General features: G+C 42.6%; 1 protein-coding gene across 1 annotated transcript in view; it reads left to right on the top strand.

Annotated features, from left to right (window-relative positions):
- ADAMTS18 (ADAM metallopeptidase with thrombospondin type 1 motif 18) overlaps positions 1-14,068 on the top strand; it is a 194,918-nt gene extending 180,850 nt beyond the window's left edge. The window contains exons 20-24 of the mRNA XM_027865019.1: positions 2,024-2,228; positions 5,219-5,404; positions 6,105-6,317; positions 9,079-9,226; positions 13,950-14,068. Of these exons, the coding sequence (XP_027720820.1) occupies positions 2,024-2,228; positions 5,219-5,404; positions 6,105-6,317; positions 9,079-9,226; positions 13,950-14,068 (871 nt within the window). The remainder of the gene's footprint in view (positions 1-2,023; positions 2,229-5,218; positions 5,405-6,104; positions 6,318-9,078; positions 9,227-13,949) is intronic.
- The last annotated feature ends 3,190 nt before the right edge of the window (positions 14,069-17,258 follow it).

The following is a 17,258-nucleotide window of genomic DNA, read 5'->3' as shown; positions in this document are numbered from 1 at the left end:
CCATGGTCACCTCCATACCATGAGGACTTGAGCAGAGATTCTTCCTCAGAATGTAATAACATTGGAAAGAACACCATGCACCATGAGAATACCAATGTCAACTCAAAATCTTATAAGCTACTTGCATAGGTGAGGGATTTCCTGCCCAGGTTTAGGTTAGACTGAAGAGATCTTCACAGTTCCTCCTGAGCTCTGAGATCCATTTGGAGCACTGAAGGACACAGCACTGCCTTGCAAGAATCTTTGTCAATTTCATCAAAATACAACTGGCTGAGAAAATTGCATAGAAAAGCAGAGGCTTGGCCAGAAAGATTAATCCCACTGAGTTCTCCAACAATAGTGTGGTTAAGGGCAGTTCAGAAAAACTGCTGAAAGAGGCATGTCATCCTATCCCTTGAGCCAAGTACCACCTCTAGGTCTTGTCTGTGTCTGGGGAGTCTGAGTGTCCTACTACTGTGTAATTTGCAGTTTGGGTTTCATGGTCTGTAATGTACTGTCATTTAAAAATTCCTGTAGCTGGGTGACTTCATAAGGTTGGGTTTTTGTTGCTTTGTTTTTTTTCAAAGAGCAACAAGTCCAAACCCCGAATTTTATAGAGGAAGAAACTGAAGTGACCTATCTAAGGTCACACATTCAATCCCAGGTCTTCTGACTCCAGGTCTAGCACTGTTTCCACTCTTTCCATCCTAATCTTCCTTCAGGGCTCAACTTCCCCTCCCCACTCCTGCTGCTCCTCTCTCTCTCTCTCTCTCTCTCTCTCTCTCTCTCTCTGTGTCTCTGTGTCTCTCTGTCTCTCTCTTACCCTTGATGAACTCATCTCTCTACCTCAGTCATACACAGGAGTGGCCACACCTTAGTCTTCATAATTGTGACACCTTCACAGTCTTAGTTTGATTAAACTCTCCCTGCCATCTCTCTCTCTGTAGTATGCTTCCTGAGTCCATTTTTCATCCTCTCCATGACTTGTCTCATTATCATCCCAATGCAGCACCATGGCTATGGGCTCACCTTCTTCCCTTTTTGAGTTTTGATCCCACAATTCAACTCGGACTGTAACTTGACCTTTGAACCACAGGCGCATGGATTTTGAAGTGACTTTAAAGATCATCTGGTCCAACCCCCCCATCTTACAGATGAAGAAACTGAGGATCCACTGACATAGCTTTTGAGAGCCAGGGTCACATCTGAATTATGGCAAGGTGACAGAGGAGGACTTGAGTAGAGGTTCTTTAGGGTAATAAAAGTTGTTTATTTTGAGAACAGTGTGCACTGTGGCAACACAACATCAGCCAGACCTCCTCCAGGGTCTTTACATATTTGAGAGTATACCTGGTTAGTCTCAGATGACCTCTGCAATCCCTCCAGCTCTGAGATTCATCTGGAATACTGAAAAGACATAGCTGTGCCCAAGTGCCTCGTCCAAGGTTACATACATACCTAAATGACAGAGATGGAATTTGAACCCAGGTCCCCCAATCCCTTGCTCCCTTGTCCTTCAGGTGTTCTTCAGTTCTTGTTAACATGGCCTCCAACATCCGCCTTCCTCCTTCCTTTTTCTGGGCTGATGAATGTCGTGGGGGAGTCCCTAGATTCAATCAGTCAACCAGCAAGGATTTGCTAAGCACTTTCTATAGGTCAGACGCTGTGCTAGGCTTTGACATACAAAGTCAAAAATTAGACAATCACTGACCTCAAGGAATTTACATTCTATTAGACAAGATGTTATATACAGGTATACAGAATAGAGGTATATTTTCAAAAAAAGTTCACCTACTACAAGTTAAGAATTACTGCTATAGAGGATCCACTCAATCTTTTAGTGGGCTTCCCCTGGATCTTGCAATATTTGTTGGGTGCCATTGTAACACTTTGTTCATACTTGCTGTTGCTGCATGCCTGGATCACTTCCTTTTCTGGTCATAGATAGTTGTTGAATTAATTAAGTTTTTGTATTAAGGGAGTTTTGTTAGAATTCTCATAGATTCCATTTCATAATACCCAAGTGCCTTTTTTTGATTGAAAGTTGGGCCCCAGGTGAATGGAGTTCCTGCAGCCAGTCCTGTGGGGGAGGCCAGCAAAGCCGGCTTGTTCAGTGTGTCCAAAAAAGAAGTTTCCAAAAGGAAGAGATTGTAGTACATTCTCGATGCCCAGTGAGCACGCCATCCCAGATCCAAGTCTGCAATAACCATGCCTGTCCACCAGAATGGAGCTCTGGGCCCTGGTCTCAGGTAAGAAATAAAGTATTTGTTGCCTTATATTTCTCTACCACCACCAGAAGGAAACCGTAAGGAAACAGGGAAGAAAGAATTGTGTCTAGCTTTGGGTACTTCTTTTTGGGAAGGAATTGACATATCCAAAGGAGAATCAGGAGCATGATGAGGGTTCAAAATTAGTACATATGATAAACAGTTGAAGGATATTTGACCTTTTTTGACCTTTCTTTGTTTCTCCAGTGTTAACAAGGTGCCTGAAACATAGTAGGTACTTAATGCTAGTTGACTGACTGATTGACATCATCATCATCATCATCTTCATCATCATCCTCATCATCATTATGTAATAAGCACCAACTATGCTCTATATGCAAAGACAAAACTGAAATTGATTGATTGACTAGCAGGCCACCTGTTAGGGATCTTTTATTCCTCTGAGTAAGGGAGAGTTTAGGGTCCCTTCTGGTTCTGCTAGCCTATGTTCTAATATTCCTCCCAGCTCTTACATTCTGTGGCAAGACACCATGGTATTGAAAGAGAAGTGGATTTGGGATGAGTGGGAGAATCAGCTTAGGATCTCAGCTCTGTTATTCAGTAATGATGATTGGCTCTTGAGTAAATCGCATCTTCTCTCTGAGGATCAAGTTCCTCATCTGTAAAATGGAAGAGTTGAACAAGATAGCCTGTATGGTCTTTATAGTGCTAAATTCCATGATACAGTGAGAGTCCTTCAGCTTATACAGGAAGTTACATGGAATATGACCTTGGGGAAGGTGGGGGGTGGAGTATGTCAGGTTGCTGCTTGTCGGGGGGAGGAGGGGGTATCTAGTCTGGACTCAGCAGCCAATTTATGGGTTTTTTTGATGTTTCTGAGGACTCGGGGGAAAAGGTCAGGAACAGGGGACTCACTAACCCAGTGTGGATGATGCCCCAGCCCCCAATTCAAAGAGGAGATACATCAGGTAGCTACCATCCTCTTTGATTGCCTGCAGTCAGTGAGAGGAGGGAAGGAACATCCCGAGTCTGCTTCTTAAAGCATATACTGTTTGGGCTGGAAGGGACCTTGGAGGTCTTCTAATCACAGAATTATAGATCTGAAAGGGACTTCACACACCATCTAGTTCAACCCTCTCATTTTAGAGGTGAGGGAAATAGAGGCCCAGGGAAGTTAAGTGACTTCCCCAATGACACACAGGTAATAAGTATGAGAGGCAAGATTTGAACCCATGTCTGCTGTCTCCAGAGCCAGCGTTCTTTCTCCTGTACCACAATGAATCCTTAGTCCTACCCCCTTCACACAGGAGAAGCTGAGGCCCAGAGAAGGTAAGAGGCTTGCTTGAGGTCAGACGGTGTATCAGTGACAGGGCCATGAACAAGAACCCAGATTGCCTAACAGTCCAAGACACCTTTTATTGTACCAGGTCACATCAGACGTATCTAGGGTCCCACAGTGGCATATAGTATAAAGTGGGCCAATTCTGCTACATGACGGTTGGCATTTAAGCCAAACTCTATAGAGGCCTGTGAATATTTCAATAAAATTGAACTACATACACGCTGTGTTTCGATGCAGCATCAGGTTATGGTATTGGAAATAAAGGCATTCTTTGGAAAGTTCCAGAAATCAGAGAATTGTTATCGACCTATTCCTTCCTGGCTTTTTAGAGCTCATAGACTATCAGAGTAGGAAGAAACCTTAAGAAATAGAGCATAGTCAAATCCAATCTACAAGCATTTATTAAGAGCTTACTATGTGCCAAGCACTGTGCCAAGGGCTGGGGATACAACAAAAAGCAAAGGAAACCCTTACTTTCAAGTGACTCACATTCTAAAGGGGAAAGAGACATGCAAAAAATTGTGCATAAAAAGGTACATACAGTGTCAATGAAAGATAATCTCAGAGTCCCAGAGAGAAGGCTCTAGTTGTGGGTGAGGAGGGAGATGAAGTGACTGGAAAGATCTCTTACAGAAGGCGGGATTTGAGTTGAGTCTTAAATGAAGTTGGGAGAGGTAGGAGGAAGAGATGACGAGGGATCTAGGCATGGGGGACGGTGCCTGAAAAGGCCACCGATACAGGAGAAGGAAGGGTCATGCTATGATGGATGGCAAGTGCTTTAAACACTTTACCACTTATGAGCTGTAGAAGTGCCATTCATAAATTACAAAACAATGACAGAATATAGATTATAAAGAACTGGGAAGGACCTTAGATATCATTTAGTCCATAGATCTGACTTTATAGAGGAGGATGCTGAGACCTCAAAGCAGGCAAGTGACTTAGCCAAGGTCACATAGCTGATAAATGGCAGAGTCAGTTCTAGAGACTAAGTGTCCTAACTCCTTAGTCAAGGCTCCATTCACTGACAGGACTATGGTTTGTGCTTCAGGAAAGAAGACCTCAGATCAGAAAGACTTTCTGTTGGCCTCTTGCCAGCAAGCAAATACCAACATGGATTGTCCCTGCCCTGAGGGATCCCTTGATTTGAATTCTTCTCATTCCCATGGGGGAAGGCCAGGAGACGAAGCTGCAGGAGCTCTCAGAGTGGGCTGGGAAATCCTCCCCATGCTGTCTTATCCACACTCACTGATGTCAGATGATGTAGACTCGTTAAGGATATCCCTGTTTTAGTCTCAAAATGGTCAATTTTTTTTAAAAATCACAAGGTCTCAGAAATGTTTCCCAGCCATTTCCCATGGACACTGAATCTAGTGACTGTATGATATAAAGGCCAAAGCTCTGGACTGAGAGACAGAAGAGCTAGATTCTAGGGCTTGCTCTGCTATTGTCTTGAGATCACAAATCCTTGGAAATGTTGATATTAAATCGCAGTCACGAGAAAATGAGTTACATTTCCCCCCCAATGATTCTGTTAGAAGCATTAATTTGTTGATTAAGAGACTTATGTTGAGGGTGGGCTTCCTAATTTACTTGGGATTTGGGGGGGCACATATATTGTGATATCCACACTAGAGCCTCAGTCCAATGTGCATTTCTGTCTCCCAAGTGTTCCAAGACCTGTGGGCGAGGGGTGAAGAAGCGGGAAATCTATTGTCAAAGCCCTGCCAGAGGTGACGTCCTCCCAGACAACATGTGTGACTCATCCCCAAAGCCAGAAGCCCATGAGGGCTGTGTGTTAGGCCGCTGCCCCAGGAATGACCGGCTTCAGTGGGTGGTTTCCTCTTGGAGTGAGGTAGGATCTTGGGCTTGCTTTTGATTTCCAGGGAAGGCTTACAAACATCCCGTGGACTAGAGGTCTCCATGCCAACTCCCTTCTTTCCTGGCCCAGTAAGTGACAGGCAGCTGTTCTGTCTTATCTAACAGTGATCGGGGTCATGCTAATGCTACATTTGCTGTTACAATATCTGCTTATATATTCTGCTGCACCTCATGTCACAGAGTAAAGTTAAAGTGAGAAGGAAACTGGGCTGGGATCTAGGAGACCTGGGTTTTAGCCCCAGATATGCTACTTAACTAATGACATTTGACTCTGAACAAGTTACCTCCTTTCTTAAAACCTGTTTCCTCATCTGAAAAATGATGAGGTTGGCTTACCTTTTTTTCTAAGATGCTATCTAGCTCAGAGAGACATTCCATCTTCTATGGTTCATTCATTTTATGTAAAAATAAGTGTATACAACATACATGTAATGTACACAAAGATCAATATATACAATGTGATTAGATAAATGCAAGGTAGTTTGGAGGGCAGGACACTAGCAGTTGGTGGGGGGGAAGTGGAATCTGGAAAGGCTTCATGCAGAATGTTCTTTAAATCTTCCATCTTTGAGTTTTACAAACACCTGGTGAAACCAAATCATCCCAATTCATTGTGAAAATCAGGAACATTGAGCAGGAGTGTCATTTTCTCACCAGCTACTCTTGTCCTCTAGTGCTCAGCATCCTGTGGTCCAGGCATAAAGAAGAGGATGGTCCAGTGCAGTGAGAAAGGCCTGCCTGGAAAACTGATGACTTTCCCAGAGCGCAGATGTCGTCACATCAAGAAACCAGAGGTAGACCTGGAGGAGGCCTGCCACCAAGGAGCTTGCCCTGTGGCCCTGAGGCCCACACTGGGAGCCCAATGGTATTCTTCCCCTTGGCAACAGGTAGTTCACCTTTTTCCATGTCTAATAGTACATTATACTTGTATATATGCTGGTTGGAGGGGCATCATGGTGGAAAAGGAAGGGTAAGGAATTTTATGTTAAAAGATAGATATAGGACTGAATCCCAGCTTTGAATCAATAAGCATTGCTATTCCCATTTTATGGATGAGGCCCAGAGAGGGGATGAGACTCATAGGTAATATTGTAAATTAATGACAGAGCTAAAACTCAAAGCCTCTTCTCCTAACTGCCAATCTAGAGATTTTTTCGCCTCTTCAGGCTGTCTCATTTAAACTGTCCCTTCAGCTTATAGCAAAGGACTATTAGAAGCTTGTCAAAGGATTCCTTCCTTCTATCTCAGAATGATTAGAATTCCTCTCTCAGAAATGGTCACACTGACCACAGAGCAGCTTGATGGGGAAGGCTATACAGCCGGGTTGAGGACAGCTGGGAGAGGCCTATATCAGAAAGAGCTATTCAATTCAATATAACAAACATTTATTAGGGGTCTATAGTGTGCAAAGCACACCAAGTAGAGCTGTGATGAGGTTCTCATACACCATTAGAAGGGCTCTTAGAGATCATCTAATCCAGGGGTTCTTAACCCATGAGTAGTCTATGGATAGTTTCAGGTGATCTGTAAACTTGGATGGGGAAAAATACATCCTTATTTTCACTAGCCTTTAACATTTCTTTCAATCCTTAAAAACATTCTTCTGAGAAGGGGCCCATAGACTTCATCAGACTGCCAACGCAGTCCACGGTACAAAAAGAACTAAGGACCCCTACTCTAACCCGTCTGCCTTATTTTATAAATGAGGACCCTGAGGCCTAGATAGTGAAATTGACTTGCTCATGGTCACACAGGTGGTGAGTAGCAAATCCAGCCTTCAGCACCAGTTTTCTTGATTCCCAGGCCAGGGCTAATGGTTTCCTAGAACAAAAGAAGGGCAGAGCTGCAAAGGGTCTTAGAGAACACCTGGTTTAACCCCCTGCATTGGAATGAAGAGAGGACAGACTTAGAGCTGCCTCCTGTTGTCCAGGCATAAAGTAAGGCCTCAAATTGGCCACTGAGGCCTCCAGCCATAGATGTTTGAGGAGGGCCTTCACAGGGATGCCTGTGGCTCTTGGTAGAAGGAGCTGCTGTGGTTGAAAATGATAGCTCCTGGTCTGGGCACCTCATCACCTACTCAGCTTCAGGGCACCCCTGCTTTTTTCTCAGTGAGGAGTCAGGCTGTTGCATGTGCAAGGATTACCTGGAATTTTTTAATCCCATGTGATTAATTACTAGTTGTGCCTGCAGTTGTCTCTGCATTCCTGAAAACAGCTTTGGTGCTGCTTAGCATCTATAAGTTATATCCCTCTAGACAGCAGACACGATGTATTTGGCCACAACATTCAAAATTTAATCCTTTTATTTAGGGTTAGAATAGACAGAAGCTCTCTAGTCCAACAACCTCATCTTTCTGATGGAGAAATTGCAACTGAGGGAAAAATGACTTGCCTGGGGTCACATAATTGATAAGGAACAGGACTAGGATTTTAATCCAGGTTTTCTGAATCCAAATCCAGTGTTCTTTTTGTTATGCTATGCTGCTTATGGAATTGATCAGAAGTCTTTGAAAAATATTCTGTATTTGGAACAAGAGTATGCATAGCCATTATAGAACTTGTCATATAAATACATCCTTGTTTATCCTCCTTCTCCTTCTTCTTCTCCTTCCTCTTCATATCTTAGTCCTCCAAGAGACCATCTTTTGAGGAGGATTATAGCCTAATGATATGATGGGAAAAGCAATGTAGTAGGTCATTCTGGGGTGTACAAAAAATAAGCAAGACTTGACATTAGGCAAGCAACTTCCCCTTTCAACACCCCAGTTTCTCTATAAAATGAAGGAGTTGAACCGGATGATCCCTATGGTCCTACCCATTTATATTATAGATTATAAACTTCTATTCCAAAAGCCCTTAAAACTCTAACAGTTTATGTTTTAAAGAGCTCTCCTTTCAGTTCTAAAGGTCCTACCATTTCTGACACTCCATATTCTAAGGACCTGTCCTGCTCGTGGTTTAATGTCTCAAATGATGGAGAGCTCAGAGCCTGAGGACTTAAATAAACAATCCATTTAATAAAAACAAATTCAACTGCCCTCAGGTAAAAGTGGTTTCCTGGGCAATTATAAAACAGGTCACAAGAAGATAAAAGCAGATAAAAGCCCTGACTAGGAGGTTAAGAGCAATGAACAAGGAAATTCTCTGGTGTCTCCAGAGCTTGTTGCCAGAATCTTAGAGCCTTTATATCCTACTTGCCCAAAGGGCCAACACAGCTAGGTCCCAAATCGACTCATCTGAGGACAAAGTTAATTCAAACTGCCCTGAGTTTGCATCATAACTTCTTTGCCTGCAACAGTCCTGGCTAGTGTTGAAGGAGTTTGGGAAGTTAACTCAAGTCTCCCTGTTTCTACCAGCATGATGGCTCATGGCAGTGCCCTTTCAGCTCTAACATTTTATCTTCTGTGGGCCTTTTCAGCTTTGATGTTTTCAGCATTCCAGAAATTTCTTCTACTTTTCCCTCTGCTTCTCCTCCTCTTCTTCCACCTTCTCTTCTTTCTCCTCCTCCTCTTCTTCCTCCTTCTCTTCTTCTTCCTCCTCTTCCTTCTTCCTCTTCTTCGTCTCCTTTTCCTTATCATTCTCCTCCTGCTAATCATCCAAGAGACCATCATTTAACTTCTTCTGACTCTGTGTTTTTTCCCTCCTGCAGTGCACAGTGACATGTGGAGGTGGCCTACAGACCCGAACAGTGCAGTGTCTCCAGCAAGGTCGGCCTACAGCTAATTGTCTAGTTCATCAAAAGCCATCAGCAGTCAGAGCCTGTAACACAAATTTTTGCCCTCTACCTATGAAAAGAGGTAACAAACCCTGCATTTGAATCGAGTCTTGTTCATTTTAGAAGAAAATATTTCTCAGGACAATTTGATTTGTATCAATATGTCCTAGAACTTTGTTAACCTCTTTAAACCTTACCCCTTCTTCATTCATCAAACATTAAGCACATATTGTATGTGTGGAGCCCTGTGGTAGGCAATCTGGGGGGGTATGAAAATAAACTAGACCTCAACTCTGCCTTTACAGATCTTATAAATACAACAACACAGAAGTAACTATTCTAGTATGAAAACTGAAGGTCTAAAATATTCTAATATTCACATATTCTAGTATGAAAATGGAAGCTTGAAAAGGCCAAGTTCCCCACTGCATTCTGGGCCATGTCCACTTGTTCTGATCCATACCTGGTCACTGGACCTAGATGACTCTGGAGGAGAAAGTGTGGCTGATGACTTTGCACAGCCCTCCCTCACTTAAATCCAGTTCACTTGCATGTCATGGCATCACCTCCCTGATGTCATGGTCCTTTTCAAAAACAAAGGACAAACAGAAAATAGAAATAGAACATAAATTATAGAGTTATGATTGAATGTAAGCTCCCTGAGGACAGACACTATTGTTTTGTCACTCACCTAACAAGCTTTTATTAAGCTCAATAATGTCTTTGTACTCCAGGTACCTACCATAGCACCTATCATGTAGTAGGCACTTGAAGTGCTTGTTTAATGAATAAATAAATAAGTTACAATAATCACAGATCTCAGATTTGGGAAGTACTTTTGATGTCATCTAGACTAATCTGTATCTGCATATCCACCCTATTTGTGACATGTCAAACAAGTGGCCCTTTAAGTTCTGCTTAAAAACTTCTAATGGTGAGGTGCTCACTATCCATGCAAGCTACCTAGTCCAATGATGATAATCATAGTGATAATGATGATAATGATAATGATAGCTGACATTCATATAGCACCTACAATGTACTAGTGCTATGCTACATAGTACATAGTGTTATGCTTTACAGAAATTTCATTTAATCCTCATACCAACCCTGGGAGGTGGGTGCTCGTTTTATCCCCATTTTACAGTTCAGGAAACTGAGATAAAAAGAGATGAAGTAACTTTCCCAAGGTAACACAGCTAGTAAGTGATTGAAAAGGGATTTGAACTTGGGTCTTCCTGACCTCAGACCCAGCTTTCTATCTACTGTGACACCAGCACAGTGCATAGAGTCCTGGACAGTTCTGGATAGATTCTGGAATCAGAATCTGTTTCTGTAACTTCCATTCATAGCTGCTATTCTTTCCACTAAGGCCAAACCAAACCAAACCAGGCTAATCTCTGTTATGCATTATGGCTACCTTCAGATATTTGAAGGCAGCTATCATGTGCCCCTGCACATCTTCTCTTCTCCAGACTAAATAAACTTTCCTAGTTTTTATCTCCCTGTCCTCTTATGCTGTATCTTCAGTTCTCCCAGTGCAGAGAAACAGAAACAGAACAGTCAGAGAAATGAGAAAGGAGATGTCGCTTCTATCTGTGAGGATCAGACAAAATTTCTGGGAGCCTTGAATTCTCTCCCCTGTGGTAGCACCTGAGCTGGTTTGGAAGAACAGGTGTGAGGTTAATAGGTGGAAGGGGACAGGAATGGGGATTCCAGGCAAGGGGGACAGTTGAGACAGGGGAAGAGCAGAGCAAGAACGGGTAACAGTGTCTAGTAGTCCAATCTGATTGGAGCAGAGAATACAAGGCAGTGAGCCCAGGTGAGATAAGACCGAAAAGTCAGAAGGTACAAAGTTATAGAGGACTTTGAATACCAGCTTTAGATTTTGAACAATAATAATTCCCATTCTCATGAGTACTTTAAAATTTATAGATTACTTTCCTCAAAGTAACTAGTCCTTTGAGGTTAATAGGAAGCCCTTGAAGGTTTTGAACTGACCTATGCATAAATGTGATGGGTCTCGCAGGGTATGTGAAGGAGAGATGGAAGGAGGAGAAACTGGAGTCAGGAAGACCATCAAAAAGCTATAATGATAGTCCAGGCAAGAGGCAATGGTAATCTGAAGTACAATGGTGTCATGGGGGGGGGGGTAGAAAGGCTATAAGGAATGTTGTGGGGGTAGAATTTAAAGGAATAGGCAACCGGTTGGATGTTGGGAAGTGGGATTGGTGAGAGAGAGCGGGGAGAACCAGTGACAACTCAGAAATTTCAAGCATGTGTGACTGGGAAGATGGTGATGTGGTGATATCATTGACCAAGAAGACAAGGAAATTAGGAAGAAGTGCCAGTATTGGGGGATGGGGAAGATGATGAGGGAAGTCAATTTTAGACATGTTGACTTTGAAATCAGAATAGGACAGTATATGTCTTGTATTATAGAGGATATGAAGGTGTGTAAGATATGGCCTCTGCTTGAGAGCAGGGAGCTTCTAAGCCATCAAATGGAGAAGAGGAGATAAGACATGAAAAAAAAGAAAGCAAAATATGTGAGTTAGATAGCAGCATTAGACCCAAATCCAGATCTACTCACCCCTTCTACTGTGCTTTTTGGAATGCCTTCTCCATAGTTAACAAACTTGCTTTTATCTTAAAACATTTTGTTATGCCACTCCCTCCATCTTCTGGCTCTAACTGAGACCTGACTTCCTCCTAATGACACTGCATATGTTTCAAATACTGATTGCACTTTCACCCATACTCCCACCTCACTGGTCATGGTGGGTACACCATTGAAGTAGAATACTCCTTGCTCTCAATTGCTACTACAAGAGTTTCCTGCTTCCGCATCACTCAGAAACTTTTTCTCTTTTGGTATTCATTCAATCCAAATTTATCACCTAATCAAGGTTCAGGTAGCTTTTTTCTACCAACTCCCAGGACATTCTCTTTTCTTCCTCAATGCATTCAATGTTTGGCTTACAATTTTTTTCTCCACCTCAACTGCTATCCTCATAAAGAATTTCAGCAAACATGTTGATTCTTCCTCAAACACCCTAACTTCTCATCTCCTAAATCTACTTAGTTTCCATGACCTATTCCTCTACTCTGCCTCAGCTGAACATAGAGATGGCTAAACCTTTAATCTTGTCACCACCCACAAGATTTTACTTCCATATTCATAAAAATTCCTTGTCAGATCATAATTTTTTATAATTCTATTCTTTCCCTCTGCCTTAAAACTCCTCAACTTGTTTTTTGTGCTCACTACACCCTCCATTCCCTCAGCCCCTTAGTTCTTTCCCAGAACATCACCCCTGCAATAGATACAGTCTCCTCCCTTCCCCATTTCAACCCCTTCATGAACTAGTTCAGCTCTCTACTGTTCTCAGCTCTCAAGTCTGTTGCCCCCTTATCCTACGGAAGATCTTAGCCCATGAAGACCAAACCTTAAATTCCTCTTACCCAACACCACTTTTGCTTTTATTGACTTATTCCTGTATGGAGTAAGAGAAAATCATGGAAACCATGATGACTAAATCCATTACAAATTTATCTTACATACTCTTAACTGGGCCTTCACTGAAGAAAGGGAATACTTTCACACCCCTCTAATTAATTCACTACTCTACCTAGTGGCTATTAAAACTTTTTCATTCCCCCTCAAGCATCCCATGGTACCCCTTTTTCCCCTCCCTCTCAACTGAGTATCTTACCTTATAGTTCATGGGGAAAAAACTGAGTTCACTCACTTAGAGTTTCCTCTTCTCTCTTCATTTCACATCACTCAGATGCATTCTCTCGTTATCTCCTCCTTCACTCCTGTCTTATATAATGAAGTTGCCCTTCTCCTTGCCAAGGCAAACTATTTTACAGGTTTCCTTGATCCCATTCCATCCTACTTTCTCCAGCAAACTGCCCCTTCTATCATCCCTACTCTCTCACTAATTTTCAATTTCTCCCTCTCAGCTGTCTGCTTCCCTGTTGATTATAAACACGCCCATGTTTTCTCCGCCCTTAAAAACCCCTCACTTTATCTGGCTTAGCCTTGGAGAACTCAGAACGCCTTCCTTACCATGAAGTGGCACAAAAGGAAGACTTTAGTGGAATGAAAATAATCACAACTTACATTTCACAGGACCACAAATATCCGAATACCTATATTACCCTAAGGAGTGAGCTGAGTGCAAAGGCCAGTATTGCTGCATCATATAGTGCATAAGAAGATAGGAAAGGTAAGAAGGGGTCAGGTTATGAAGGGCTTGAAAAGCTGTCAGAGCCCTCAAAACTTACAACATCACAGCTGGAAGATGATATAAAGTGATCTGATAGGAGAGACAACACATCATGGAACCTACAACATCAGAGGTAGAAGGGACCTTGAATGTGACAGCTGAGAGAGACTTTAGGACATAGAATGTCACAGCTGAAAGGGACTTTAGACCAGAGAAGGTCAGAAATAAAGTGACCTGATAGGATAGATGACACTTACAATATCCAAAGTAGGAGGGACCTTGAATGTCACAGCTGAGAGCAACTTTAGGACGTAGAATGGAAGGGACCTTAGTCATCATGTATCTCAAGCTCACACAGCAAGTTTGTGGCAGAGCTGAGGTTATAATCCAATATTTCTGATTCTCAGTACAGAAATATTTCCACTAGAACACAGTTGCCTCTCTAGAGAGATGGAGATGTTGCGGACCACAATCAGAACTAGGTCCCAATGATTACAGGTACAAGTTTGGCTCTAAGGGTAATGACCAGAGACTCCTGGCAATAGTTTGACTGAGATTTTCTCTTTTTAGATGAGCCACCTTGTGTGGATTTCTTCAGCTGGTGCCATCTGGTTCCACAACATGGCGTCTGCAACCACAAGTTTTACGGCAAACAGTGCTGCAAGTCATGCTCGAGGAAGAATCGGTGATCATGATGATGATGATGATGATGATGATGATGATGATGACGACTCATATTTCTCTAGTGCATTAAGGTTTACAAATGCTTTCCCCTAAACTGCCCTGTGAGGTAGGTAGTGCAGGAATTTTTATTCCCATTTCAGAGAAGAATCTATGGCCTGGAGAAGAAGAGAGATGACTTGACCAAAGTCACAAGACTAGCAGACTCAAACCCAGGACATCTGGCTCCAGATCCATTATGCTTACTACTACACTGTTGTACCTATCAATTTTTTTAAAATGCCTCTTGGAGATTGGGGTGGGATTGGTCTCCCCCTTTACCCACAGTGAACACCTCTATCCTGGGTAACTTACAGTACTCACCAAGCAAGTGGAGAACTGGGCTATAGGAGTGTGGCTCCCATGAAGTACTTAAGGGGCAGAGGACTGTTCATGTTGTTAAACCATGCCTACTTCAGCGCCCTTGGACATGAGATACCATGATGGATCCCCTCTCACGAAATCCCTCCCTTCATCCTGAGCTGACTTTTGGAACATACAGATCTATCAGACCAAGATGTGCTGAGTTACTGACCAGAACCGTTTCTACATCTGTCAAAAGGACACATTGAGTCAACTGAGAAACTTCTTCTCGTAGATTCACCAAGACACAGACAGAGCTGAAAAGGATCACTGAGCCACAGAATCTCAGAGTTGGAATGTATCTCAGCTGTCATGTAGTTCAACCCCTACATGAGCAGAAATTCACACTACAGTTTTCCCCACAACCTCTGCTTGGAAAACCCCTGGTGATGAGGAGCCCACTACCTCCTAAGACAGCCTCTTTCACTTTAGATCAGTTCTAAATTGTTAGAAAGATTTCCTTCCATCAAACTTAAATCTGTACACTAATTGCTCCCAGTTCTACCCTCTAAGGCCGAGGAGAACAAGCCCAACCCCTCTTCCACATGACTATCCTTCAGACACTTGAAAACAGCAATCAGGCATTGTCTTTTCTTCCTTCTCAGTTCCTCCAGGTGATCTTTGAATAGCTTGGTCTCCAGTCCCCTCTCCATCATTGGAGAGTGCTTTGTGCTCTGGCTTGTCACTATCCTTCCTAAAATGTGGTACCCAGGACTGAACACACCATTCCAGATGTTGTTGGGTCAAGGTGGACTCCAACCCCTTTGTTTTGCAGCTGAGAAAACTCAGGCATATAGAGATGAAAGGGCTTGTTCAAGATCATGCAGCAAGTGAGTGGCAGAGCCATGACAGCCTTCTGCTGGAATAAGAACCTTTTGATTCCTCAGCCTGAGACTTGGTCAGGCTTTATGGGCCCTGTACATAAGACTTCTACTGACTGGGGCCAGGAGAATATCCCAATCACCAAACTGCATAAGGGACCTATTACTTCTCTTAGGCTTCCTGTTGGACTGTCTGGGTGGCTTTGGAGTATATATTCTGCCTGTTTCAAGGCTCAAACATCCTAACAATAACCTGGGAAGCATTTTCTAAAAGCATTCTGGAAACAGGGTATGTAAACCATTTAGGACAATCGGTCAATTGAACTTTGCACTTTGAATAACTTATAAATTGCAAGTCTTTACTGCCCCCCCCAGCCCCTTGTCATCTCAAGATTGTTCCACATTCTAAATAATTAAATTCAACATTTATTAAGCACCTTCTACATGGGAACCCTGGCTCAATGCTGAGGAAGACAGCAAGCTAAGTCATGGAATCATATCATGATTAGTTAGAAGGGACCTTAGAGATGATCTAGGACAACCACCTGCACCATGCATGACTCCCCTTGGCAGCCTCCCCCACAGGGTCATTTGGTCTCTCTTTGGCCACTTCAAGTGACTGGGAATTCATTACCTCACAAGGCAGTGCATTCCCATTTTTGCATAGCTCTTATTGTTAGGAAATTCTTATTTACATAATGGGCCAAAATCTGCCTCCGTGTAACTTCCATCTATGGATCCCAGCTTTGCCTGACCCCTCTCAAACCTTTTAGACTTTAGAGCAACACAGAAAAAAATTTAATCCCTCCTACACAGGATTATTCTTTAAATAAGATTATACTATTTATTCCTGGAAGGGACTTTAGGGACCATCTAGTTCAACTCCATCATTTTATAAAGGGTCAAATGAGGCCCATGAAGTCAAGTAATTTGACCAAGGTCAAATAGTTAATCAGTAGCAGGGCTGAGATTCAAACTCAGGTGTTCTGAGTAAAAATCCAGCACTCTTTTCACTATACTTATGTCTCCACCATAAACACACACACACACACACACACAGTCTCCATCCTTAAGAAGCTTACAGTATAATAGTAAACTTTTCCTTCGTGTAGACTGATGTTCTGAGCAATGGGAGACAGGGAAATTTTAAATGCAAGAATGCCAGCCCTCCTGGAGATTATGGTCTAGGAGGGCTATAGGACATATTCCATTCAGAATCCTAGAATACCAGAGCTGAAAGGGACCTCAGAGTCATTTAGTCATGAATACGTGAGTCCCCTTCGACTCTCGCCTGAAGCAGCCCACCCCGCCTTTGAATAGCTCTTGTTCAGATTTTCTTTTCTTAAATCCAGCCCAAGTCTGCCTCCCTATAATTTCTACCCATTTCTCTTGGTTCTGTCTTTTGTGACTAACCGGAATGAATCGAGCCTCTCTTCCACTTAATAGTCCTTCAGTACCAGATACTTGAAGATAGCAACTCTGTCCTATGTAGTCTTTTCTTCTCCAGTTTAAGTATTTCTAGTTCCTGTGATGTTCATATGCTATGGTCTTGAGTCCCCCTAATTTGAGTTGAATTCAGTTTATTTAACAGTATACTTACTCTGAAAATACTTACATTTAAATAAATGAATGTCTACAGAGAAAATATTCCAATTTTGTAACATTCCCTTCACAAGACTGTATCACCTATACCCAGGCTTCCACAGGTCTAGGGTTATCTTCAGAGGAGCCCATCTAGGGCTGAATTCAATTTCAGATTAATTTAGCAAACATTTAATGAGTAATCTCTTTTACCCAGAGGACTGGGTTTGGTGCTTAAGATGATACAAACTTTAGTTTTATGTTTTTGTTTATTTGTCTGTTTGTTTTGCCATGGGATGCTTCTCTGCCATCAAAGGTCCCAAAGCCCTGCACACCTTTGTAAGTGGTTTCATGTGTCTCTGTGGCCAAGAAATCCATTCCTTGGTGGCCAAAC

This window comes from Vombatus ursinus, unplaced genomic scaffold (genome assembly GCF_900497805.2).
Source record: "Vombatus ursinus unplaced genomic scaffold, bare-nosed wombat genome assembly UNPS02014778.1, whole genome shotgun sequence".
Taxonomy (NCBI): domain Eukaryota; kingdom Metazoa; phylum Chordata; class Mammalia; order Diprotodontia; family Vombatidae; genus Vombatus; species Vombatus ursinus.
This window is presented reverse-complemented; position numbering and strand designations above follow the sequence as displayed.